Genomic DNA, 27,598 nt, shown 5'->3' with positions numbered 1-27,598 from the left:
CACTGCACAACTCTGTAATAACAATAATGGCAATGAACATAAAAGTTCATCTACAATTCTATCCCCCTAATAAATCTCACTTGTTTCTATTTTCCCTTTCATTCCTTCTTGCATTAAACATTATGCAAAGCACTGTGCCAGTCTTGGTCCACGTGCAGCTTTTACACATCCTATGTACAAATTTGCATTTTGCTTTTAATTTTTTTCCTTTTTGCTTATCCTAAATATTTCAGAGGCTGCAAAATATATACAATATGGCGCTAGTGGCTACCTAATATTCCAACAAGGTCATACACTTTACGGAATTATTTCCGTGTATGTATCCAACATTTAGGAGTAAACGCTAACACCATTTGCCTTTGCACTGCAGGACCTGGAGGTCGGTCAAGGTTAGACGGCGGGATCGGGGTAGCAGGGCTGCGGCCCGCGCGCGCCGCAGCGGAAGGCGGCGAGGAGAAAGCCAGTGCGCGGACCCCACCGCTCCTCCCGGCACCTGCAGTCTTGGCGCCTTTTCTGTGCGACCACGCCCCGCCCCGCCCCGCCCCGCCCCGCCCCTCCTCGCACACGAGCCGAGGGTCCTTGTCCCGGTGCGTGCGCACCCCTCGCCCCAGGCAGTCCATTTCCAGGGCACCTCTTGGGTCTACGTGAGACAGGAAGTGACGCAAAGCCTGGGAGAGGGGGTCGGAAGGGGGTGGGGCCAAGCTATAAACAGCCGGTTGGGGGCGAACATCCCCCAGAGAGCGTCAGCTTCGGCCTGTGGCGGCTCTGTCGGTAGCGGCCGGAGGGGTGTCCGTGTGAGTGACGCGCCGAAGCTAGAATCCCGCCGGCCCTCCTGGCCTCTCCTCAGCCGGCAGGGCGGGGCCGCACCGGAGACCGCTGGGTGCTGTCCAGCAGCGTCCGGGAGCCGCAGGGGGCGCGGGGAGGCTGCGGCGACTTCTAAGAGGGCCGGGCGGGATGGAGCGGGGTCCGTGTACGGGTCTGGAAGGGGCCGCGGCGGCGCGGGGAGCGGGCCGCAGGTGCAGCGAGGTGGAGCCGCTGTGCGGAGAAGGGCTGTCCTGTCTGCTTTTCTGCGCCTTGTCTCGGTCGCGGAGCGGCGAATGGTTTCTCCATTAGAGCACGGAGGGCGAGATGAGGGGTTCCCCACTGTCGTTCTGACCCCGCCATTCTGCTTCCGGTCCTCAGGCCCACCCGGATCCCTTGTCCTCATTAGCTCGTCCTTAAAAGATGCGGAACCTCGTGGGACAACCCTAGGCCGCGGGCGCGGGAGTGCGAGCCACGCTGCCACAGCGTAGACCCGCTCTGCGGGGAACACGTGGCCGCTCCGGGAAGTGTCCGCAGGGAGTTGCTGTAGGGGTGCATGGGTGACCTTGAGCTTGTAGCCCTTCGCTCTCGGGGCCTACGCGGGCCCTGGTCTCACTGCTGAAAGGGACAGAGCTGTCCTCGACTCGGTTACGAGTGTGTCCTGGGAATTTGATGGGAGTTTCTGTAAGCCGTGCGTTTGAACTCTGCTACGTCCTGATCTTCAGCGTTGCAGCTGGCCTTGTGTGTGGGTTCTCAGTTTTCCCCAGGCAGAAGCCCCCTGAACTCCGCAGGTATTGACTCGAAGATTATTCTGATTGCTAGGCTCTCCTTGTTGTAAGGTGGGAGACGCAGAAATAAGACTTCTGCTTTGTGAAAGCTGTGGTCTAGAGGCTAAGTAAAAGCTGTTTGAATTGGAAGTGGCTTTTGCTTTCAGGAAATTAGCGATATGGCTAAAAGGCTGTGCTGTATTGATAAATGCCTTAGAGGCCCATTGTATTAGTGTTTCTAGTGGATGGCTAAAGTAGTAGTGGGTAGGGTAAGTAAGAAAATAATATTTTGTGACTTGACTCTTCGGTTAACATTTTTCCCCTGCTTCCAGCGACCTTGGGTAGACCAGGGAACTTAATTGCTTTTGCTTTCTTTTCTGGGAGGTGGGGTAAGAGGATTGAAGTAGGAAATAGTTGTCCTCTTACAGAAGTATTTGGATACCTGATACCTTTATTCTAGGCTTAGATATGAGTTGGAATACTAGATGCTGATTCAGTTGCGGCTGAGCTGGGGGGGGTTGACCTTATTGACAAAGACATTTAAGGTGATTTCCAGAAGTTGTTTTCTATTGCAAAACTCAAGTTTAGGCTATCTACAGTACTTGTTGGCCCTGCTGGGTTTTTTTCTCCGTTTTAGATTGTAATGAACTCAATATACTTCACAAGAAGACCTAAAATTAAAAAAATTTTTATCGATATGAAATATTTTCCAAAAATTTATATATAGCATAGCACCCTTTAACTTTTCTTTGGTGGAAGGTTTTTGTGAAGTAATGGTTGTGAAGTTAGCCTGTGCTGAAGATTGTTGGGTAGAGACAACGACTCTACTGACTCTGCCCTAAGTTGTGGCAGTTATTTGCCTCTGATAATGTACTTTATCTATAATGGAGCAAGGTTCCTGTTGAAACTTGAATCAGACAACAGTGAAATCTAGTTAAAAATGATCCTCTGAGGCCTTTTGGAACTCTTCTCTGTGGGCTTCTTGTGTGCTGTCTCAGATGAACACCATACAGGTAGATGGCAATGACTTCAAGTGGTCCTGACCTTTGAGTTGGGCAGTCTTTTTACAGAAAGCTGAATAGGAATGAAGATTCTCTTTGTTTTCCTCCACGGCCTTTTCATTTTTTTAAAAGATTTATTTATTTATTTGGTGGGGAGGGGCAGAGGGAGAGAATCTTCAAGCAGCCTCCCTGCTGAGTGCTGAGCCTCTCTCTGGCTCGATCTCACTACCCATGAGATCATGACCTGAGCTGAAACCAAGAGTCAGATGCTCAAGCGACTGAGCCTCCCAGACACCGCACAACCTTTTCATTTTAGACCCTTAAAACTAGGAAAGACCTTGTCCATCTCTTTACAAGTCATCCTGGGTGTACACAATAATATGTGTCCTGAGGGCTCTGCAGAAGCTTTGTAAATTGATGTAACCTTTTCATTTTCACCTGCAAATGAATAGGGAAACAGTTTGCAAAACGGGTATCCATAATCAATTGCTTAAGAACTTGGAGCCCTACCAGGTAACCTTTAAAGTTTTTCTGCCTTTTTTTTTTTTTTTTTTTAAAGATTTTATTTATTTATTTGAGAGACAGAGAACACACACAAGTGGGGGCAGGGGCAGAGGGAGGAGGAGAAGGAAAGAATCTCAAGCCAACTCTTTCACGGAGCTCAGAGATCTGCTGCTGGATGCCTGTCGCAATCCCACCACTCTGATGATCATGACCTGAGCCGAAACCAAGTGTCAGAGGCCCAACCGACTGAGCCATTCAGGCGCCCCTAAAGTTTTTCTACTTTTTAAAATCTCCCTACTATCCATGCTTTGCCCAATGATTCCAGGATAAACCAGAATAGTGGCAGGAATGGGAGAAGATTCCAGGTCCAAGATTTTCATTATATATTTTATGTAATTGCCAAATGATATGAAAAATGAACTTCATATACATCAAGCATGCCCCAATACTGTTAAGAAATAAAATATCTTTATTCTTTGTTAATTCTTTATAAATTCTTTTTTTTTTTTTTTAAGATTTTATTTATTTATTTGACAGAGAGCATGAGCAGGGGGTGGGGGTAGAGGGAGAAGCAGGCTCCCCGCCGAGCAGGGAGCCTGATGCGGGACTCAATCCCAGGACCCCGGGATCATAACCTGAGCCGAAGGCAGACGCTTAACCGACTGAGCCACCCAGGCGTCCCTATTTTTTGTAAACTGTAAATTGTAGACTGTAGTCTAGCTAGTACCTTTGCCTACTTCCTGTCTTCCATCCCATGGCTCAATTAACACATTACAGATCCTCCTTCCATTTCGTGTTCAAAACATGGGGGGCTCTGTGCTTAGCTTAGTTTTCATTATTAATGTGAGAAACTGAATAGGTTTTCCAGTTATCTGAGAGCACTAAATATATACAAGGTGCTAGTATGTATAAAAATCAAGGTGATGTTTGGTTTGTCTCTTGTTATAGATTATCAGCAGTGGTGACATCTTGAAATAAGCCATATAAAAGTTGTTGGCATTAGGTACTAGCTAATACAGTCCTGAACTTCCTTATAATTCAAATCGTTTTATTCCTACTTTCTGGAAATGTGGCATTAATTTCTATTTAATTTTTTAAAATACAGTAACTACCTTGAGGTCTTAAGCTACTTTGGGGTGTCTTAAAACCAGGAGTCTGTACACAATACATATATCCTTATGTCTTTTAACATAACCACCTGTTTATAGACAGTTATAACTGGTATGGAAAGTTTCTCCCATGCTTTTAGAGCACATAAATTAAAGTGATTTCAGTTGCAAGAAAATTTATTAGGGGGTTCTTTTAAATACAGAGCTTTACTGTGTGTGAGGTCATTTTTAAAGAATGACTCATTTGTTATATATAAAATTTAAGGAACAACTTTTATAGATCATAGAATTATCATGTTCTTCATAGATGTGGGATTAAATTATGGGGTTAAAATGGGAATTGCCTAGGTCACAGTTTTTTTTCCTCTAACTTGATTTCTTTTATGTTATAATCTTAATTTTGTGTCTAGGTATTGAAATAGAAATAACATACTGGTTTTCTCAGTAAAAAATGTATTTCGAGGGGCGCCTGGGTGGCTCAGTTGGTTAAGTGACTGCCTTCGGCTCAGGTCATGATCCTGGGGTCCTGGGATCGAGCCCCGCATCGGGCTCCCTGCTCTGCAGGAAGCCTGCTTCTCCCTCTCCCACTCCCCGTACTTGTGTTCCCCCTCACGCTGTCTCTCTCTCTCTCTCTGTCAATTAAATAAATAAATAAAATCTTAAAAAAAAAGATCTAAAAAAAAAAATATTTCGATTTTAATTATACAAAATCATAATTATATTCTATTAATATCTTTGTTTATGCAGACGTGCAGTCATTTAATTTCATCGTCATTTATTTAAATCCTTAGATCATGTATTTAAAAGTGTTGTCACTTTAGTCTCAAAATTAAGTTAAAGCCAGAAACCTTGAGGAATGGCTGATTCAGAAGAATATTAAACTTGAAAGCTGCTCTTTCCTAGAAAAGGGTGATTAAAATTGGTTCAGGGTGGAGTCTTCTAGTTCTGGTTTTAGTGATTGGGTTTGTACCGTTCTGGTGCAGTGATAGTGATAAACTTTTTGTACCAGATAGGGCAAGAGACTGTGCTTCTAAGATGATCTCTTACTTCTTAGCTCTGGTCTTTAAAGCTTGGGCATTAAATTTTTGTTGTTGTTGTTAATAGGTTTTGATAGGAGACTTTTCTAACTGCCAGTTTATATACTGTCTTTTACAATCTGCGTGTATCTCACAGTTTGCTTTGTGCCATGTGGATGTTAAATGTGCAGTAAGTGTAATTGTAGTATCGGAAAAGCCTTAAAATAGTATGAAATAAGTGGCCATTTTATATATTTCAACATAATATAACTTTCAAACATCTAGAGGCACTCAAATCAAAATAATTAGAAAATCCAGATTTCAGTTAATACCTATGCTTTAACTTAATATAGGACTCTCTTGGTTACAGAGTTGTTTTTTACTTCTAAAGCGGTTGTCAGGGCGCCTGGCTGGCTGGCTCGGTCAGTCGGTAGGACATGTGACTCTTGATCTCAGGGTTGTAAGTTGAAGCCCCACATTGGATGTAGAGATTACTGGAAAATTTAAAAAAACTTAAAAAAAATAATAAAATGGTTGTCATTTATTTATTTTAATTGATGTGTTGATGTATAGTTGACATATGATATTATATTAGTTGTAGGCATAAACATAGTGATTCAAAGGTTAAGATGAATTTCTTAAATTTCTGGAGATGAGAACACAATTTTTATAACCCAGTAACCCATTGAACTTCAGTTTTGGGTTATGTTTTCCGCCTTGAACAAGACACTTAACATCTCAGATAATTTGCCTCTTTGTCTGCATACTGTGTTTTTCTTTTTTTGTCTATTCTTTTTGCATCAAAGATCTACCGGATCATTTGTAAGAACTGTTCATTTACTCAGAAGGATCAGGTGTTCGCTCATTTTTATTGGAGATGCTTTGTTACTGGTCTTTGTAGCATGACCATTCTTGGCTTAGTTCTACTTTAGTTGGGTGTTTTTTTTTTTTCAGGTGCTAGTCTGTTGTCTTTTGTATTTGTTCTTTTGACTACTAAATTCAGTTACTTAAATCTACTTAACATGGGTGGCATTCTAACTAATTTTCCCCACATATTTTTTAAGATTTATTATTTATTTTTTGGGGGGGAGGGGAGGAGCAGAGAGAGAGAGGAAGAGAATCTCAAGCAGACTCCCTGCTGAGCGTGGATTCCCACCATGGGGTTTGATCCCATGACCCTGAGATCATGACCTGAGCTGAAACCAAGAATCGGACACTTTACCCACTGAGCCACCCAGGTGCCCCCCCACATTTTTAATTTTGAAAAATTTCAAGCCTATAGGAAAAATTGAAATAGTAGTACAGTATATATATACTTGTACCCTTTACTCTGATTCACCAGTTATTAATAGTTGCCACATTTGCTTTATTTCTTATACACTTTTTAAAACTGAACTGTTAGGATGTGGGGCGCCTGGGTGGCTCAGATGGTTAAGCATCTGCCTTCAGCTCAGGTCGTGATCCAAGGGTCCTGGGATGGAGTCCCGTGTTGGGCTTCCTGCTCAGCAGGGATCCTGCTTCTCCCTCTCCCTCTACTGCTTCCCCTGCTTGTGTGTGCTCTCTCTCTGTCAAATAAATAAAATATTAAAAAAAAAATAGAAGTTATGATACTTTATTCTTTTTTTAAGTTTATTTATTTATTTTTTTTAGTAATCTCTTCACCCAACATAGGGCTTGAACTCACAACCCTGAGATCAAGAGTCGCGTGCTCCTCTAATTGAGCTGATACTTCATTCTTGAAATCTTCAGCATTAATTTCCTAAGAACAAGGGCATTCTCCTCCAAAAACAGAATACCATTATCGCACTCTCCAAATCTAACATTGATACAGTATTGTTATCCAGTATGTAGTTTGTATTTAGATTTATTTCTCCCAACAATATTCTTTGTCCCTGTCCCCACCCCCACCCCACCTCAATTCAGGATCTAATCAAGGATTACACTAAGTTTAGTTATCCTATAAACTAAATATCTTTGTTAAAGACTCTTTCTAGAAAGGTGATAATATATTTAAAAGTAAATTTGATGTATAATAATCTAGCATGATAATGAAAAGCCCTCACTTATCTGATATAGTGGTATCTATCTCATATTAATTTTCTGTTTTAATACTAGGCTCTTCTTCTGTGTGGCAGCTCAGAATGATGGATCAAGCCAGATCAGCATTCTCTACCTTGGTAAGATATTTTAGGTTGTATTTCTTGTCACCAGTTTGTGAGAATATGAAATATACAAGAATGACTCTCACCCAGTAAGCATGAAGTAATATTCAAAGGTATCATAAAGTATTTGTTTATGTTGAAGTGGTGGTCTTGAGATGTAACAGATCCCACAAAGGAAGGGTATATTCAGTCTTGAGTAGAGTGAACTTGGAAAATCCTTTAAGAACTTCCAGGGTATTTTTTGGGTGTGGTGGGAGGGGGACAGCCAAGTGGATAAGAGGAACTGAAGAAAGCGCTGTTCAAAATATATACCTATGTTAGTAGACATACATGACAGACACCCTGAATGAGAAGGCTGAATGAGAGGAAGGCCAGTGTGTGATCTAGCCTTCATCTGTCATGGACAGAACTAGGCATAGGGAAGCATGTCGCTTTGAAAGAGGAACTTCTTTTTTCTTAAGAATATATAGCAAGTCCTAATAATGGCCCAATAATAAGTACAGTACCCAACCAAACTTTTTGTAAATGTTCCTCTTCCCTTTCTTCTCTTTCATAATGATTTCTTTCTCTCTTTTTTTCAAATCTCAGTTTCGTGGAGAACCATTGTCCTACACCCGGTTTAGTCTGGCACGGCAAGTAGATGGTGATAACAGTCATGTGGAGATGAAACTGGCTGCAGATGAAGAAGAGAGTGTTGACAATAACGTGGGGGGTAATCATGCCAGTGTCACAAAACCAAAAAGGCTTAATGGATTTATCTGCTATGGGACTATTGCTGTAGTCCTCTTTTTCTTGATTGGTAAGAGTGGCCATTCAAAACTTAAATGTTCCTTGTTACAGACTCTAGGAAGGGTGTTAATTCAGCCAAGCAAACATTTATTTTGTACCTTTTTATGTGCCATTATGCTAGGCACTAGGTATACAATGATGAAGAAGATTCCAGGCCTGCCTTGAGTTGAGCCTGGTGGGGGGAGAAAGACACATGAATCATTTCATTGTAATGTGCAAATGTTATACTAGAAATACTCACCGGATATTTGTAGCATAGAAGCTTGCCCTAAGGATTCAAGGAAGGCTTCTGGGAAGAAAAGTTACCTATATCTTAAAAAGGTAACTATTTAGAGACACGTGGCTGGCTTAGTCAGTAGAACATGTGATTCTTGATCTTGGGATCATGAGTTCAAGCCCTATGCTGGGTGTAGAGATCATTTAAATACATGGAAAAAAAAACAAAATAAAAAGGTAACTATTTCGAGTTATTAAACATTTGACTCTTGAACAACATGGGCTTGATCTGTGTGGGCCCACTTATATACAGATTTTTTTCAATAAATATATTGGAAAATTTTTTGGAGATTTATGACAATTTGAAAAAACTTACAGACCAACTTCGTAGCCTAGAAATACTGAAAAAGTTAAGAAAAAAATAGGTATTGTTGTAAGAATATACTGTATAATACATATAAAATACAAAACATATGTTAATCGATCATTTATGTCATCATAAGGCTTCTGGTCAACAGTGGGCTATTAGTAGTTACATTTTTGGAGAGTCAAAAGTTATATGCAGATTTTTTACTGTGTGTGGGGTCTACACCCTAAACCCATCCCCCCACATTGTCCAAGAGTCAACTGTATGATTTATTAGATTGAAAGGTTTAAAATTATACAAAACTGAGATTGATTATTTACTTTCAAACTGCTTACAATTTGAATAAACCTGTATTTTTAAGGCTTAGCTGAAAATATTAACAGTTCCTATGGGAATATATTATAAAGGAAAATCTGTGAGTTCAGCCATGAAACTTTTTATCCTTAGGATTTATGATTGGCTACTTGGGCTATTGTAAACGTGTAGAACCAAAAGCTGAATGTGAGAGACCATCAGGAACGGAGTCTCTGGGGACAGAGGGAACAGAACCTTCAGAAACAGAAGAGTACTTCCCTGAAACACCTTCTCGCTTATTTTGGACGGACCTCAAAACAATGTTGTCAGAGAGACTGAGTAACACAAACTTCCTCACCACCATCAGGTAAGCTTGCGCTACTTCACAAATTTAATCTCAATACCTAAACAAATACCAATTACTCAGAGCAGTGCAACACAACAAATGTGACAGTCTGGAGGAAAGCCTTCTTAGAGTTAGGAGAAGCTTCCTGTGTTTAGCAGGAGGGTAAACAATTAGTGAAGAATTCAAACTATGTTGGATGGGGAGAAGTGTGAGGACACTCCTTTTTCTTTAAAAAATTCATAGGTCTTTGATCTTTTTGTCATCTGGCTCTTTATAGCTTGTTGCTTGCTGTCAGACTTTCTTCTGCTTTGATTTTTCATCTTAACCCCTTGTAAGTCATTTTGAGCTTTGCTACTATCCACAAGGGTATCAGTAGCCTTCTTTACTCTTTAGATCAGGACTAACTTGACTGCCCGACTTGACATAGAGACATATCATGTCTTTAGTATTCCTTGATTTCTTCTTGTTCTCATTAATCCATACACTAAGAAGTGTCCTTAAGGTTTCTGTCCTTTGGTTTTTAAGATCTTCCGTAGACACTTACCTAACTCTGTGTAAAGAATGTATTCATCTTTCACCTATTAGCTGGCTTCCTACAGTTGCAGTGGTACAATAATTCTCTTAGTCTTAGGTTAGGAATCTTGGCATTTTTACTTCATCTAGTGAATACTTTTGTGTATACTATATACCAGGCATTATAGATAAAATAAGAGTGTAGTTTACAAAAGAAAAAAATCTATATGATCTATATATATTTACAATGAGACGTAGGAAATCAGAACAAGGAGTAGTTTTGCTTCAAAGTAGGTGAAAATTAAAGCTGTACTTCTTGAGTTCACCAACAGTAACACTATCTTTCATTTTGCTTACAACAGATTTCTTGGAAACTATTCATTTCCCCTAAAACTACCCTAAGCAGGTTCCTCCTTAGGATGGGGCTCTTGAAGGACCACTTTACTTTGGATAAAGAGTTTTTAACAAGCTGAAGACATAAATTCCTTCAGATATTTGGCCATTTTTTCCTAAGTTTGTCTTTAGTCAGCCCAGGAATTTTGGGTCACAGTTAATTTAGCTATGTTGAGTAGTATTGAGTTATGCTTTTAAAACAATTTGCTTGATATTTGAATTCATTGTTTATTTTAAATTAAATTTCAGTTCATTTAACAGTGACGGTTTTTCCTCTAGGCTGCTGAATGAAAATTCGTATGTCCCTCGTGAGGCAGGATCTCAAAAAGATGAAAGCCTTGCTTTTTTCATTGAGAATCAGTTCCGTGCATTTCTACTTAGCAAAATCTGGCGTGATGAACATTTTGTTAAGATTCAGGTCAAAAGCAGGTATGTTGAAAGATGGTACACTGATTTCATGTAAGTAGCTGTTTTCAGGTGTGCTAATATAGCAGAGACTTTCAAAGTAAATAATGCAAGTCAAATGCTAAATGTATTAAAGCCATTTAATTTTTTTCCCCAAGGTTGTCCTTAGCTTCAGCTTCACTTTAACTTAATCTTTTTTAGCAGTGCTCAAAACTCGGTGACCATAGTGGGCACGGACAGTGGCGTGGTGTACCTGGTGGAGAGTCCTGAGGGTTATGTGGCATACAGTAAGGCAGCGACAGTTACTGTAAGTAAGGCAAAACAGTGCATGAGATTTTTTCCCCTGCTGAAGAGCTCAGAAACTCCTTATCGTTACTTTTCTTAGGATTTTGGTGTAAATTTACTTGTAAAATGAAACCGATCGTGAGATGCTGTTGTTCTCAACCTCCTATGCCACAGTCAAAGTAAAATCCCAGGTCCTCATCTAGGACAGTAAGGCCCTAAGTCATCCTCCTGCTCTTTTCCTCCTTCACTGTGCTCTGGCCACCCCAGCTTCTCTGGGTGTTCCTCAGACTCTCAAACGCAGGCATGCTCCCACCTCAAGGCCTTTATAAAACTTACCTTTCCTTCTGCCGGCCCCACTCTTCCCTTAAATACCAACATGGCCTGTTCCTCATTTTGTGCAAGTCTCTTCTCCACTTCTTCCCTTCTTTAGGGAAGTCTTCCTTGATTATCTTGTTAAAAATGGCCTTCCTCCAATCACTTCCCCTTATCCTGCTTTATTTTTCTTCATGGGACTTACACACCTGACATTTGTTTCCATGCTAGAATGTAAGCTACGCGAAGGGCTAGAGGTTGGCTTTATGTACTGCTATGTCACAGAGCCTTGGACAGTGCCTGACACATGATGGTGTTTGCTGAATGAATGTGTATATCAAGATGCCATGAGGGGACAGAGAGAAGTAACCATCTTGGCTGGAGTCTAGTCTTAGCTTGAATTTTTAATGCTTGATCTTTTAAAATTTAGGCAAATATGGCCAAACTACTACAGAAATTGAAAAACAGATCTATCTAGGTTTTTCAGGTGAAAAAACATGTTTGTATATCAGGGGTCTATCTAGTGGATGCCTTCAAGCCAGATAAAGTCTTAGGTGTGCCATATAACTTTCCCTGGCTACCTACAAGCTAGGAGTTTGGAGGTGGGTGGACTTCTGGCCAAGAACATTGAGGGTTTGGGAGCATCTGAGGCGCAGTCAGTTAAGCATCCGACTCTTGGTTTCAGCTCAGGTCTTGATCTCAGGGTGGTGAGATTGAGCCCTGTGTGGGGCTCCACGCTGAGCACGGAGTCTGCTTGGCACTCTCTCTCCCTCTCCCCCTCCTCCCGACCCCCCCTTTCTCTCTCAAATAAATTAATTCATTTAAAAAAATAAAAGAACACAGGATTTTCATTCACCTGCGAGCTTTCTATATTTGGATATTTGCTTGTCAATGTCAGTTGATAGCTCTATTAATAAAATTTAGGAACATTATGAACAGCTTTTATAAACATCTAAAAGTTGATCTATGCAAGTCACTTTATTGTAGTAGTGTTCAACAATTTTCACACAGGTTTATTATCAGAACTTTCAGTTAAGACCCATTCCTATGTATGTCCTCAATTATCTAGCATTCAGATGTTAGGAACTTTATGTAATTGGTGCTGCCAGGGCTAGCCTACAGTATTTATATTGGTATATGTCTCTTTGTTTATCATATTCTGTTTGCTTTTCTCTTCCCCCCAAATACTGGAAGCAATGTAAAAGAGATTAAATGTCAATAGGTCAATGCGAATTAGATTAAAGGCAGCATGTGATGGTACCAGACGTGAATATAGGAGGCCAAAAGTCTTGATTCACTCCTGATAACTGTGACCGGTTCGACTAGAACTCTCTTACATCCTTTCTAGGCTTTCGCCTCCTTCTTTTTGTCTTTTTGTTTTCTCTCTTGGGTTTGATCTGTAAAAACCATCCTGTCTCAGACTCTATGGCTGTTCTAATTACCGTAATGCTCATTAACTCTGATGTCTTTATTCTAGGGTAGACTGGTCCATGCTAATTTTGGCACCAAAGAAGACTTTGAGAATTTAAACTCTCCTGTGAATGGATCTTTAGTGATCGTTAGAGCAGGGAAAATCACTTTTGCTGAAAAGGTGAGTATAAGTTATTGAGTACACTGGTATCATACCATTCTTCATTTAAAGATTTTATTTATTTATTTGACAGAGAGAGACACAGCGAGAGAAGGAACACAAGCAGGGGGAGTGGGAGAGGGAGAAGCAGGCTTCCCGCGGAGCAGGGAGCCTGATGCGGGGCTCGATCCCAGGACGCTGGGATCATGACCTGAGCCGAAGGCAGACGCTTAACGACTGAGCCACCCAGGCGCCCCTACCATTCTTCATTTAAATGGTATTGATTTTTTTTACATTCTGAAAACTGTCAGTCTCATGGGGCGCCTGGGTGGCTCAGTTGGTTAAGCGACTGCCTTCGGCTCAGGTCATGATCCTGGAGTCCCGGGATCGAGTCCCACATCGGGCTCCCTGCTCAGCTGGGGGTCTGCTTCTCCCTCTGACCCTCTTCCCTCTCATGCTCTCTGTCTCTCATTCTCTCTCTCAAATAAATAAAATCTTAAAAAAAAAAAAAAATTAAAAAAAATTAAATAAAAAAAATGAAAACTGTCAGTCTTAAACTCTCATACCTAATAACATAATTTATTAAAGTGTTCAACAAATTACGTACGTTCCAATTCTCTAAACTGTAGGACACTTGTAAAACTATGGCAGAGCCACTTGGAGTATTTTACAGTCATTATCTTTCAGTGAAAAAGAAGTAATCAGAAATGCTTAAGTGAAAGCAGTTTAAATTTAAAATAACAATATTCTGTTGTCATATAGGATTAGGATTGTTAAATTATTGTTAAATTAAGGTGCTTTAATTGTTATGTTCTATATAACCCAGTTTTATGTATATATAGAATTCAGTTCTAACTATGCTTTATGAAAAGGAAAATTAAAAGTCAAAGCTCCATAAGCACCTAGAATGGAACATAGCAAAAGACCGTGGTTGTGTTGGATGGGTTTTTATTATTTGTCTTTGAAACTCCTTGATGAGTTAGTTAAGGCAAGAATTTTGTCTCAACATATAAGCTATTTGAAACATTGGGGGGTTTCAGTGCAGTCCTCTCTAACCTTTTGTCTTTTAGCATAAAGCCCAATACATATTCTTCTAATTTTGTGTGATTACATCTTCATTTTCTGATCTTTACATGTTTTCCTTTAGGTTGCAAATGCTCAAAGTTTCAATGCAATTGGTGTCTTGATATACATGGACCAGGCTAGATTTCCCATTGTTAATGCAGAGATTCCAGTCTTTGGACATGTGAGTTTTTTTCTTAAGTAAATAAGTTTTTGGATTCTACAAATTGTTGCTGGGTTCCATCTGTATTAGTAGAAGTATAACATGCCTTCCTTAAATGCTCTTTTTTTTTTCTGGGAGAGTCTAGCACTGACAAGAAGATGGATTATGTGACTTTGAGACCTAGTTATTATTGCTAACGGAACCTTCTCAACAGTGTCTTGAATTGGGAATTTGGCATATGCCATATAAAAACAAGAGTAACGTGTTGTAGAGCCACTCAGACCTTCAGGCTTTGAGGTGCTAAACTAAATTTAGGCTATACCCTCATACTAAATCTGAATCTTATAGGGATTTCTTGAACAAATGCCTGACAGAGCACATTATTCTTTTGTCTTACTAGGCTCACCTGGGAACAGGTGACCCGTACACACCTGGATTCCCTTCTTTCAATCATACTCAGTTTCCACCGTCTCAGTCATCAGGATTGCCCAGCATTCCTGTCCAAACAATTTCCAGAGCTGCTGCAGAAAAGTTGTTTGAGTAAGTTCTTATTGGAAAGCTCTCTTATTTGAAAACTGGTTTTATGATTAGAAAGGAATAGTAATCATTTCAGTTAATTTGATAACATTTAAAACAATTGGCTATAATTTTCCATATTTGGCATATCATGGGGTAGATAGCTGTTAACTTGTAGATAAACATGAATTTTTTCCTCCATAAGGTGATCTTAATAATTAGACATTGGATTTATAAACTCAGTGAGTCCTTGGTCAATTTACCCAGTGAATTCCTTGTATACTATTCCTGGCATAGCTTCTGCTTGAGGACTTCCTGAGGTAAAGCACTTTGTTGCCTATGGCAACCCATTCAGTTATTGGAGTAGGTCTGTTAGAATTCATGTTGAGCTGAAATCTTATTCCCTGTAACACCTATTAGTTTTAGAGTTTCTTCTTAGCAACAGAACAATTCAAGTTTTCTAGTCCATAGATTGAATATGAATATCTTCAGTTCTCATGACAGTTCCCAGATGCTTTATAGTCATGATTAGTCCTGGATATCCTCCCTAATGTTTTAGTATCCCTCTTTAATAAGAGAACCCAATCTGATTGAGTAATTGTCATTAACTTTTATCCTGATCTGGACATATTTCCCACCTGGTATTGGCACAGGATATAGATCTAGTCTCAGACACTTATGTGAACATTTATTTGCTGTGTGACTTAGAACAAGTTACTCTAACCCCACTGATCATGTTTCTTTGACTTAATTAGATAGTTGAAATATATTCTACTTAACAGGGTGATTGGTTTCAAATGAAGAGCATCTACATGTAAGGATACCTGTATAATACTATGCGACTAGTAACGATGCTATCTGCGAGGCATTTTTAATAGGTGATTTTTATCGTTCGACCACCACTTACAAGTCTTCCCTAACCTGTGAAGCCAGCTCCCTATTTTATCCTTGTGTTGTGGGGGGTAGTAATGTTTTGACATACTTCTGTGAGTAGAGCAGTCATTGTTTGGATAACATATGAGGAGTTTGATAGGGGAAGATACCTAACTATTAGCAGCATGAAAATATTCTTTTATAACTAAGATAAGAATGTATACTGGTTAGTAGAGAGAGTGAGAAAACATGGGGATGTATTAATGGGCTTGTATGTAAGAACTTCATTCTGAGTCCATCTTGGTATCTACTTAAAATGTAAATTATAACCGTGTCTCTGGCAGAAAGGCACGTGTCAGATGAGGACAGGTAGAGAAATTTTTTTAAACACTGGTTAAACTTGGAGGTAACTGATTTTCAAATGATTGCCTACAGGTCAGAGTAAGATACAGATGGTTGGCCACCAAGAAGTAAATTTTGTATACGCTTTCTTTATATGTCCTCTTAGCCTAGACCTTCCCCGGGCAGTAAGGAAGACTGATTTTGAAAGCCTGGGGGAAGCAACAGTAACTCAGAACTCTGATGTTTCTTTTCTTCTTCTAGAAATATGGAAGGAGACTGTCCTTTTGCCTGGGAAATAGACTCCTCATGCAGGCTGGAGACTTCCCAGAACAGGAATGTGAAGCTCACTGTGAACAATGTGCTGAAAGAGATAAGAATTTTTAACGTTTTTGGAGTTATTAAAGGTTTTGAAGAACCTGGTAAGACCTTTGTTTTTGTTTTGTTTGTGTTTTCCTAGTTCTTAAGAATGTGGCCAGAAGAGGGAGTGCAGGAAGGCTGGCTTTGGCTTGGTTTTGTGGAATGCTAGCTCTTGTCTGTCCTAAAGCGAACTGTTTAGGTGTCAGTTTTATTGGGAGATAATAAGACCCTAGGAAATTAACTTGTCAAAAATTGGCTATTATGATTAGAAAATCTCTTTTAAGTTATTGGATAGAACAGCAGTAAGCACCTTTCTTCTTAAAGGGGGCAGATAATAAACATGTTGCAGGCTATCAGTCTCAGTTGCAGCTACTTAACTCCAATGTCGCAGCATGAAAACAGCCATAAATGATACGTAATGAACGCGCACGTAGGCTGTGATTTACCACTGACCCCTTGAATAGGCCATCTGTTTAAGTAGAATCTAATAGTCATATCATTTAGTAAAGAAAGCCCGTGGACTTTGGTTGCTTATTAAACAGTTAGTGGGCACTAATAGGTAGCCGATGAGTAAACTTAATTGGTAATGTGGAAAGAGTAGCAATACTAATAAGGAGAAAGAGATTAGTATTGTCATGTGAATTTTTAATTTCTGGAGTCCTAAGTCAGATATGAAATATTTTATTTACCCTTAGAGCATATACCGCATTTTTACCCTTTTTACTAACATGATTATTCTAGAGTTCGATATTAGAAAACAGTTTAAAAGTTGATTGTATAATTTATCTTTTCTTTTTTTTTTTTTAAGATCGCTATGTTGTAATAGGGGCTCAGAGGGATGCCTGGGGTCCTGGAGCTGCAAAGTCTAGCGTAGGAACAGCTCTCCTATTGGAGCTTGCCCGGATATTTTCTGATATGGTCTTAAAAGGTAGAGTACAAATTTTGAGAACTTGAATATCTATGTGCTATGTATAGTTCTAAATATTATATGATTTCTCACTTTCGCCTTTATTATTATGGTTCACTTATGCTGGGCTCTGAGCTCTTAGGTATAAAGCAGATCATCTTTTGTTGGATCTGCCTTTGACTTTGAAACAGCTTTCCATGTAGTGTCTTCATTGCATTGGGTATCAGCTCCTTTTTGAGACACCAAAAAAGTATTGTACTGGACCCTAATTCTTAGTTTGACATATTCAGAATGATATGGCAAATCTAGCATGGTCCCTAAGGAATCTATTTTAAAGCAAGCAGTGGTATACCTCTGTACTAATTTTCTGTAATTTTGTTATAAAGTTATAATATGTAATTTTATATATTATACTTAGAATACTAGATATGTTCATATATATTTATAATATATAAACACTTTCAAGCCTTTCTCCCTTGGTACTTGGCCACTTCTCTACACACACCCCCCCACACACACACACACAAACCCCCATCACCTTCTTGAATCTTTGGGTCAGAGGGTAAGTTGCAGTGCTTAACTTTTATGCAAAAGTACATAATACAAAAAAATACATACCCAAGGAAAGGGGAGGAATGGAGGGCAGTGGCACATATAGTCCCAAAAGGAGCTGTCATTAATGTAATTCCTCTGAAAACTCTTTCTTATAACTTAAAGGTGAGAATTTGTATTCTATTTCATAACAATTGTTTGTAAAGTAACCCAGCGTTGTAAGTGATTGACCTCTACGCAGATTGTTTTCAGAGAAGGTACACGTTGTAGTTACACCATGATTTCAAGTATTTCTTGGTCCAGAAGTTAAGGGGCTCAAAGAATGGAGTTGGGAAAAAAGTGACTTCCTATAAAAACTGGTCCCTACCATGTATTTGAAATCTTTTTTGCAAATGATCTCTTAGGCAAGTAGTCCTTGTAGATTACTTTTAAAATTCATTTTTATTCTTTCTGTTGTTGTTCTTTCACCTGGGGCCTCAAAAGGGAAAGAAATACTTTTTAATCTGCCGTCTTGAATTAGAAATTTCTGACTTCATCTTAAGTCAGTCGCCTACCTATAACCTGTCCTAAGATGAAACAACTTGTTGTTACCTTTCAGATGGCTTCAGACCCAGCAGAAGCATTGTCTTTGCCAGCTGGAGTGCTGGAGACTTTGGAGCAGTTGGCGCCACTGAATGGCTAGAGGTATTATCTGTGCAGCACCCACCCCCAGAATGGGCAGCGGAACTTGTCTTGGCTTAATTTGTCCTGCAGAAACCATACTCTTGTAGATTTGATTACAGTTGATGCTGAACAACACAGGTGTGAACTGTGCAGGTCCACCTATGCGTGGATTTTTTTATATATAAATACAGTATAGTCCTCTAAATGTATTTTCTCTTTCTTATGCTTTTCTTAGCATTTTCTTTTCTCTAGCTTATTTTATTGTAAGAATACGATACGTAATACACGTAACATACAAAATAAGTGTTGATCAACTATTTATGTTACTGGTAAAGCTTCCAGTCAACAATAAGCTATTCGTAGTTCAGTTTTGGGGGGTCAAAAGTTATATGTGGATTTTCAATTGCGTGGGGAGGGTGTTAGTGCCCTAACCCCCACGTTAGGGGGGTCAACTGTATATTATTTTTGCCTTTGTATATTTAATCTGAATAGACTCTAAATTTAAAAAGATGCCCCTAATAATAGCTGCTCCATGTGACAGTTGGATTAATACATATTAGTACATTTAGTATTTTTCCTTCTCTTCCAGGGATACCTTTCCTCCCTGCATTTAAAGGCTTTCACGTACATTAATCTGGATAAAGCTATTCTTGGTAAGTATCCCTTTCATTAACTGTTTATGAATTTAGATAAACTACTAATAAAACAGAAGAAAGCTTTTTACAGCAACACTCATTATTTTCTACAATTTACATTGTCCATTCCCTGATTAAGACTGACTTAGCTTTCTCTTAGTAGTCCATTAAATTGTAGAATGGGTGCAGATTGCCTTGTTGAATGCAACAGTTCCCAGTGTGGTCCTCAATTAGCAGCATTCGGATCACCTGGGAACTGTTAGCAATGTAAAATTTCAGACCTTTTGAGTCTGAAACTGGAGCACAAGTCCAGCAAACTGTGTTTTAACAAGCACTGTGGTGATTCTGATGCACTAAAGTCTGAGTCTGGATTGTTTTTTAGACCAGAAGGAACTAAACCGTACCATATAGAATGGTACTTCTAGAGACTAATTCACATCTAGCTAGATGGTGGCATCACGAATAGAAATACCAGATAGTCAAACTTCTAAAAGAATTTGAATGTTATTAAAAGTGCAGAGGTAGCCAGTGGATGAACTGAGAATAGTAAAATATCTCATTGGAAAGAAAAAGGAAGGAGTTAAAATTGAACTAAATTTTTATTGGATTCGTCGTTATTGCTATCTTACCTATACAGCAGAATGTATGGAGTGTAGCGAGTAGACAGTAGCTAGCAGATGACTGCCCTAATTAGGTGAACTAGAAAGGTACCAAAAAACAAATCATTAACATTAACATATGCCAACTCAGGAGTAAGAGCTTCAGTCGAGTCAAATTAGGGTTAGCAGTTACTAAAGAAGTTGACTCTTAAATCACTTTTTTTGTCTAGTTCTTGAAGAGGATAGTTGTATTTGGCCACTCATCTAAGTTATTGTCTTCCTTTTTTGTTGAGTACTTTTGGTTGTAGAAGCTGCCATGTAAAAATTACTTGACTAGAGAAGGGGCAGTGTTTTTAAAATAATCTCTTTGCAGGTACCAACAACTTCAAGGTTTCGGCCAGCCCACTGTTGTATTCGCTTATTGAGAAAACGATGAAAGATGTGAGTGTATACCTAATTACAAAATCTGTAACTTAATTTTTCATCTAATTTACAATAAGATGGAAAATGATGTTTAAACCATCGTAAGTAACCACGTTTTGCAATAGGGAGAAGGAGATTTGGCGTAATGGGCTTAGAGGCCATATATATCAGTAATGATTTTTTTTTTAAGGATTTTATTTATTTACTTGAGAGAGAGAGCACAGAGAGCGAGGGAGAATCAGACTCCCTGCTGAGGATTCTGAGATCATGACCTGAGTCGAAGGCAGACGTTTAACCAGCTGAGCCGCTCAGGCACCTGTGGAATGATTAAAGATGGACGGAACAAGGGTCAGAGAACCTGGCCTGGATCCTCTGGGAAACTAGGAATTGCTATAGAGTCTCCAGCAAGGCAGTAATGTGTTTGCAGGTTAGGCTGCAGGAGTATAAAATGAGCTACAGGGGAAAAAAACAGAAACAAGATAGGCCTATCATGAAGGCTAGAAAGGGCTTTTAAAATTGAGGCTAACCCACCTTTAAAATGGTTAAAGGAGGAGAACATTTTTTTCTCCTTGTAACTGAAGGAACCGTGACATCATGAGCCTAGTAGGAATAACTTTAGAAATTTGAGATTGTTTTAACGATCTTAAATTTTTTTCAAGAAGATACAGTAAATTTTTCAAGAAGATACAGTAAATGTTTATAGATCTAAATATGTTTGTGACCAGCCTGAATAACTATGTCCAGAAAGATTCATTTTAGTGACAAATTAATTTTTTATTTTACAGGTGAAACATCCGATTACTAAGCAGTCTCTTTATTGGGACAGCAACTGGATCAACAAAGTGTAAGTTGAGAAAAGTGAATGAACAGCTTATAGAAAAGCAAAATCATCCAGTAACACCTGCTCTGTTAGGTAGAAATCTAAACCGAACCTTGCAGTGAGCTCACCTATACTTAGAGTCAATTTAAGAATTTATTTGGGGATAGGGGTAGGGTTGCATGATAGCACAGTTTGCTACTTAGAAAACTTTCTAGAGACACATTCTTGCTTTCCTTGCAGAGAGGAATTTTCTTTGGATAATGCTGCTTTCCCTTTCCTTGCGTATTCTGGAATCCCAGCAGTTTCTTTCTGTTTTTGTGAGGTAAGTCTGAACTCTAAAGTTATATCTTAGATCTTCTTTCATCAATTTTGAGACCTAGAGTGCTTAAAATGTTTTAAGAAGTTATACACATGCAGTTATTGCATGCTCCCTTATTATCAGTCTCAATGTAGAATTGTTCTTGGTTAGCTTAATTAGCAGTTGAATTTATTTGCTAAAACATCTTCAATTAGGTATCATGAGTTTAATAACAAGGCTACTACCTATTGGACAGTGCAGATATAGAATATTTCCACCAAACAGAAGGTTCACCTGGACATTGCTGTACTTGATACCTGTTAAGATATCGTTCCAGACATTTGTCCAAAGATGTTAATCTCTTGAACAGGGATTATGGGTAAAAGCACAAAAACCAAACAGATGTAAGGTTGTTACGAGACAGAACTTTGAACAGACCAAGTTGTAGGAAAGCAAGATTGGCTTGTTTCAGGAGCCAGTTAGAAGGCCCTGAAGGCTACTCTGAGTAAACAGAAGGATGAAGGCCTCTGTGCTGAAGTGCTAAAGTTGGAAAGCCAGGCCTGTAGTGGGCTCTCCAAGGGATGAAGAGATCCTGGAGTTTTAGTATAGGAGGTCAGGGTGGAAAGTGTTAACTTTTGCATCAAATTATTGATCTCACAGAGGCCAGGTCCTCACGTGACTTTTTATCACTGGATGTTTTGGCCTGGGACTAGGAGGGGAAAGGTCTGAAGCAAGGGAGTGATGTAAGATCTGGATTTGGAGATTAATGTAGCTGGAACTCTCTTGACCTTCTGCTAGAACAGCAGTGTGGATGGCATTGAAATAGCTGGTCACAATATCTGTTTAGTACATTAAGAAGAACTGAATGTCTGGTCCTAGGGTTGAGGAGATTTATGGATGATTTCTGTTGACCTCCAGAAGGTTTTTCAAAAACTTCCTACTGACTTCTTAGATGTCAAAAACCTAGCAGGTAATACAGAACTATATAGTCTGAAAGTAAAGAAAATGGAGTTGAAATAGTTACTTAAATTGTCTAATGAAGGTAGAGACAACCTCTTGTTAGAAAGGTAACACGTATGAATGGATTGAGTGCTGAATCATTAGAAAGAAGGTCAATTTTAGTCTAAGTGTGACACTTTATATCAAAAATACACTTCACGTATGCTGTCCTCTTTCCTTATTTAATGAGCCAAACTTCCCAGAGAGAGGAAAATAAGGATACAACCTCAAGAAATTTGGCTAGACATCTGTTTAGGGTATATGATGCAATAGAACAGGGATTCTGTAGGACCTAGAAGAAAGCAGTCATTCTAGGAGTAGGTTAGGTTCAGAGGAAGTAGCAAAAGTGGTACCAGTGTAGTAGATGGGAGATAAAATTGGAGTAGGAATACATTAGAAGCAAGGGAAGAATTCCAACTACTATTACCTTGATAGTAAAATGAATGTGTGGCTCCTATTCTTACGACCCACCTGTGAGTACATTCACCTAGCTTTGTTTTTCAGGGCACAGATTATCCTTATTTGGGTACTACCATGGATGTCTATGAGAAACTGAAACAGAAAATTCCTCAGTTGAATGAAATGGCACTTGGAGCAGCAGAAGTAGCTGGTCAGCTTATAATGAAACTCACCTATGATCTTGAATTGAACCTGAACTATGAGATGTATAATGACAAAATACTTGGATTTGTGAGGGATATGAACCAATTCAGAGCAGACATAAAGGTGAGCACTAATTAAAATCAGGTTCTTAGTGCTGAAATATCCAACAGTTTGAAGAATGATGTTTAGCTGTTCCTGAGGAGGGACAGGGTTGGTAGCTGAAGTACATTTTAAAGTGAACTAATGTATAAGTTTTCATAGAATTTGTAACTCATTTGAAAGGAAAGTTGAGAGGCTGTGGGTTATAAATCTAGGATATACCACAGTAAGTATTTCAGAATCTAATTAGCCTAAGGTATGTTATATTTATGTAATTCCAAGCAACCTGTAAAGAGGACCCAGAGAATATAAAGATCTCAACCATGACTCTGGACCTATGAGTTTGGGCCATATATCATATGATATATATATATATCTATATATATCATATATCATGCCCTTCAGGGATGTCACAGATGGAGAGAGAACATAGCCAGTAATTACAATCTTACTTAGTGTTGATTCTGTGTGCCTAGTATTCAAATGCTTGATAAAATCAAATTAATAGTAATAGGTGGTTTCCAACTGGTTTTATGGTACTAAAAGTCAATTTAACAGATCCCTTAAATGAAGTAAATCACTGATAAGTCTTAATGATTATGGCTTTCTTGAAACTTGATACTATAACTGATCAGAAAATGGGACTTATGAGAAAAATCACTAGATTGTGAAGTTCATTGAGCCAAAATGGTTAAGATTTTCCCCCATCAGCAAACTGGCCTGGAAACAATATACTGCCCAGGATTATATATTAAGTAAATTCTGTTAAATTTCTTGATGAGGACGGCTTCCTTGGGAGACTAAGAATGGATAACTGTGCTATCTGCTGGGCTCAGATACAAGTGTATTACTCCAGTTCGTAGAGCCTGGGGCCTCATGGGCAAGGTGCCTAAGTCTAGCATTCTCTGCCCGCAAGTCACCCCCTTTTATCAGAACTGTCTCAGTTGCTACCACTAAATTAGAAAGGTAGGTAGAATAATATCCTTAGAATAAATATCTCATAGGAAGTTTCATGTCTTTCTGCTTCAGGAGATGGGTCTGAATCTACAATGGCTGTATTCTGCTCGTGGAGACTTTTTCCGAGCCACCTCCAGACTAACAACAGATTATAAGAATGCAGAGAGAACAAACAGATATATCATGAGGGAGATCAATGACCGTATCATGAAAGTAAGTAAATGTCTAAAAAAGGGAGAACTAAAGTATGTTGATTTTTCACTGGTAAATCTTGCATTTCTAAAAAGTAGAGTAGGAATTCTAGGACCTTAGGATCCTTTGCTGCTTTAGAATTGAGCACAGATTTTTAACTCTTATTAGCAAGACCTAGAACTGACATATCTAAACTGGAAATACAAAAGGCATTTGACCTAGTATTAACCTTTTTAGAAAGGGATCATTAATGATTTTTAGCTGTCATTTTCTCTGTATTCCTGTTCTCTAATTCAGCCCTTAACTGCTTTTATCTTAATCTGCTCGGAAGAGGCAGGAGACTTCATTACAGTGGGAACTTGTAAATCTTCCATATGTATGCTCTGTAACTAAAAAAAACCAATACAATTAGAGTTCACTTTTACAAATGAATTGACAGTTTACTTTATAATTTTAATGTTACAAGATTAGTAGCCTGGTTCTCCACGTTCTTAAATTTGGGGATTTTTGACATTTAAAGTGAGAGAATGACAGTTGTTATACTACATCAGGTCCTCCCCTCACAGCAAAAGTCCCAGCACTGTGTAAGTTCTCTTGTATGTTTTTGTTTCCATAGGTGGAATATAACTTCCTCTCACCCTACATATCTCCGAGAGATTCTCCTTTCCGACACATCTTCTGGGGGTCTGGCTCTCACACTCTGTCAGCTTTACTAGAGCATCTGAAGCTGCGTCAGAAAAATAACAGTGCTTTTAATGAAACACTGCTGAGAAACCAGTTGGCTCTAGCAACTTGGACTATTCAAGGAGCTGCAAATGCCCTCTCTGGTGACATATGGGACATTGACAATGAGCTTTAAGTGTAATGCCCATAACTTCTATAAGAACATCAGGGTAGTGTGATTTCTAGACTTGTGCTGGTTGTGCTAAATTTTTAGTAGGGCTACAAAACCTAATATTGTTAAAATTCTACCCAACCATCTTGGTACTCCTAGATATCTTTAGGCAGCAGCTTTTAATACAGGGTAGGTACCTGCACTTCAAGTTAAAGTGAATAACGACTTAAAAATGTTCATAATAGAATCTTTTCTCTGATCATCTCTAAAATTTTAAATGCTTTGTATGGTAACTGCCTCTTTCTTGTTACAGTTATGAAAAAGTCAGAACCAGTTACATGAATTATTGCTCTAAATCCTAAGGACATGAACTGGTATCTTCTAAGGGGGAGGAGGAGGGTGGTACCTGCTGAAGGCTGGAAGTGGTGGCTTGGTGTGATCCTCTGCCTTCATTTGGTGCTGGATAGGAGATACCAGGTTGTAAGACCTCATTCTCCAAATGAGATATATGCCTTCTTTAAGGATTTAGCTGGTTTCCACATCCTTGAATGAAACAGTTAACTTTCAGAAGAGATGGGACTTGTTTTCTTGCCCATGAGGTCTGAAGCAGAGGTCCTTCAGTTGGATAAAATGAGGTTCAACTGTTTATCACAGGAGTAAGGCCTTAATGTGTTAACCTCAAGATTATTTATGAAAAGAGGAGACCAGAAGCCAAAGACCTATATTTTCTTTTCATCCTCCCCTCCCCCGTAAGCCTTTGTTCATTAGTTTTTTGTCGTTTTTGTGTTTCCCAAAGTATTTTGAAAGAGAACCAGCTTCAGGTGTTTAATTTCAAACTCAGTTCGTCAGACGTTAAAGAACACACTGCCAAATTTTGGCCAAAGTGTTAATTTTTTGGAAAAGCTTTCTATCATTTTGGCACTGAGATATTTATTGTTTATTTATCAGTGACAGAGTTCACTATAAATGGTGTTTTTTTTTATAGAAGATAATTATCGGAAGCAGTGCCTTCCATAATTATGACAGTTATACTGTCGTTTTTTTTTAATAAAAGCAGCATCTGCTAATAAAACCCAACAGATACTGGAAGTTTTGCATTTATGGCCAACACTCATGGGTTTTAGAAAACAGCCACAAGCCAAAAAAAATTTTAAAGCTAAATATCAGTAAAGAATTCCATTTAATTGGGGGTTGCTAATCAAGTTAGACTTCTGTTTAGCCAACCAGATAAAAATAGCAGTTCTCCTAAAGGGAAGGAATTGTAACCAAGTTATAAATTAATGTCACTTAAAGGCTTGATAGTACTCATATGTGTGAAATTTTACAGCTCAATTTATCCAAGGTGTAACTTTGATTCGAATTTTGCAAAATTTCCAGTACCTTTGTCACAAACCTAACTCACATTATCGGGAGCAGTGTCTTCCATAATGTATAAAGAACAAGGTAGTTTTTGCCTACCACAGTGTCTATATCGGAGACAGTGATCTCCATATGTTACACTAAGGGTGTACGTAATTATCGGGAACAGTGTTTCCCATAATTTTCTTCATGCAATGACATCTTCAAAGCTTGAAGATCGTTAGTATCTAACATGTATTCCCAGCTCCCTATAATTCTCTTTTAGTTTTAGTTGCAGAAACATTTTATGGTCATTAAGCATTTGGTGGGTGAATTCAGCCACTATAAAATAAAATTACTTCCTTCGAGATTCTTTGTTTTTAAACCTAATGTAGTATCTCGTTATATTTGTGGTTTCTCCAGGTCTTCTGTTTAGCGGGAAAGTAGTATACATTTATAATGTTTGCCGTTGACAAATGAATTTAACTTTATCTCCTTATTTGTATGTTCTCTCCTGTAAACTTAGTTCATACAAGTTGGAATCCAGAATTGACCTTTTAGCTTAAATCAGGGGAAACTTGCCTAGGAGGCCTGGGGGGGGCGGGTGGGGAGTGAAAGGTATAGGGAAGTGAGGCTTGCAAAAGGATCTTTGATCATGTCTACCTACCCATTAGTATGTGGTGGTTTTCAGTTAAATACAGATGTAAACAAATAAATTTGAAGCTACATGAGTAAGACTTTATTTTCTGGTCAGCCATCATTATAAACCTGATAATCAGTTGTTTGTCATAGGGCAGTAGTTCACCCTAAGAAATCGTCACCTAAGAAAAAGTCCATAGGGTCTCTTAAGGTTCCTAAACTTAGCGTCACCTGCCTAAGTTAACCTCGATGTAGATGATTACAGCCTCACTGAACTGCTTCACTGCTCGCAGTCTGTTTAGTCTTCACAGTGTTTTCTCTTGAACTGGTATTTAGTGTAGCTGAGTGAAAAGGTCATAGCTGAGATCCCTGGTTTGGGTATCACGCTTTATCATACTTTAATGAAAGCTCAGTAACTTCAAGACATAATATGAATAATGGGCATCCATTTACAGCAGTAAATCTCTTCAAAAACCTCTTTTCCATGGTGAGGATTCAGTTATTTCTAATCCAAAAAGCCACTAAGTGGTAAGAGGCTTAATATTCCTGAATGAAATGTGTATCTGACTAGCAACAACCTGCTGGACTTCAGATTTTTTCTGGTTATAGATATCAAGTGCATTTTGAAGGTAAAGGATAAAGGAAGTGAGCTCTATCATGACTCACTGTTCTAGAACTTGCATGACCTTTACTGTGTTTCCTCTTTGAATGTTCTTGAAATTTCAGTTGGCTAAACATGGCTTATTAGACTTGCCAACCTACTGCTCATCTATATCTTTGTAAACAAGTGATATGCCCTTAAAATTGTGTCCAAGCTGGTATGTGCAACAGTGTGGAAATCCCTTACCTGATTTAATAAAAATGCTTGAACACTGA

General features: G+C 38.9%; 1 protein-coding gene across 3 annotated transcripts; it reads left to right on the top strand.

Moving 5' to 3' along the window:
• Positions 1-701: 701 nt before the first annotated feature.
• On the top strand, positions 702-27,598 carry TFRC (transferrin receptor). Of its 3 annotated transcripts, none has more exons than XM_032406797.1 (19): positions 702-794; positions 7,314-7,375; positions 7,949-8,159; positions 9,180-9,393; positions 10,558-10,707; positions 10,885-10,990; positions 12,758-12,871; positions 13,998-14,096; positions 14,476-14,615; positions 16,068-16,225; positions 16,972-17,091; positions 18,221-18,306; positions 18,875-18,938; positions 19,893-19,960; positions 20,728-20,786; positions 21,003-21,084; positions 22,564-22,785; positions 23,791-23,931; positions 24,527-27,598. In XM_032406797.1, exons 2-19 carry the CDS (start codon positions 7,340-7,342, stop codon positions 24,767-24,769), a joined length of 2,313 nt encoding a protein of 770 aa, XP_032262688.1. In that variant the 5' UTR covers positions 702-794; positions 7,314-7,339; the 3' UTR covers positions 24,770-27,598. The 3 variants fall into 3 exon arrangements, with proteins under 3 accessions (XP_032262688.1, XP_032262690.1, XP_032262689.1); XM_032406799.1 differs by having other exon boundaries at positions 10,888-10,990; positions 24,527-24,992; XM_032406798.1 differs by lacking the exon at positions 702-794 and adding an exon at positions 805-1,592 and having other exon boundaries at positions 24,527-24,992.

The sequence above is a fragment of the Phoca vitulina genome, unplaced genomic scaffold, assembly GCF_004348235.1.
Source record: "Phoca vitulina isolate PV1807 unplaced genomic scaffold, GSC_HSeal_1.0 scaffold8, whole genome shotgun sequence".
In the NCBI taxonomy this organism is placed as follows: Eukaryota; Metazoa; Chordata; class Mammalia; order Carnivora; family Phocidae; genus Phoca; species Phoca vitulina.
The sequence above is the reverse complement of the archived record's forward strand: the minus strand, read 5'-3'. Positions and strand labels throughout refer to the sequence as shown.

Excerpts from the sequence above, each read along its gene's own strand:
- TFRC (XM_032406797.1), top strand. The coding sequence starts at position 7,340 with ATGATGGATCAAGCCAGATCAGCATTCTCTACCTTG. Across the intron at positions 9,394-10,557 it reads AACTTCCTCACCACCATCAG|GCTGCTGAATGAAAATTCGT; the intron begins GTAAGCTTGCGC and ends TTTTTCCTCTAG. Across the intron at positions 10,991-12,757 it reads GTAAGGCAGCGACAGTTACT|GGTAGACTGGTCCATGCTAA; the intron begins GTAAGTAAGGCA and ends TCTTTATTCTAG.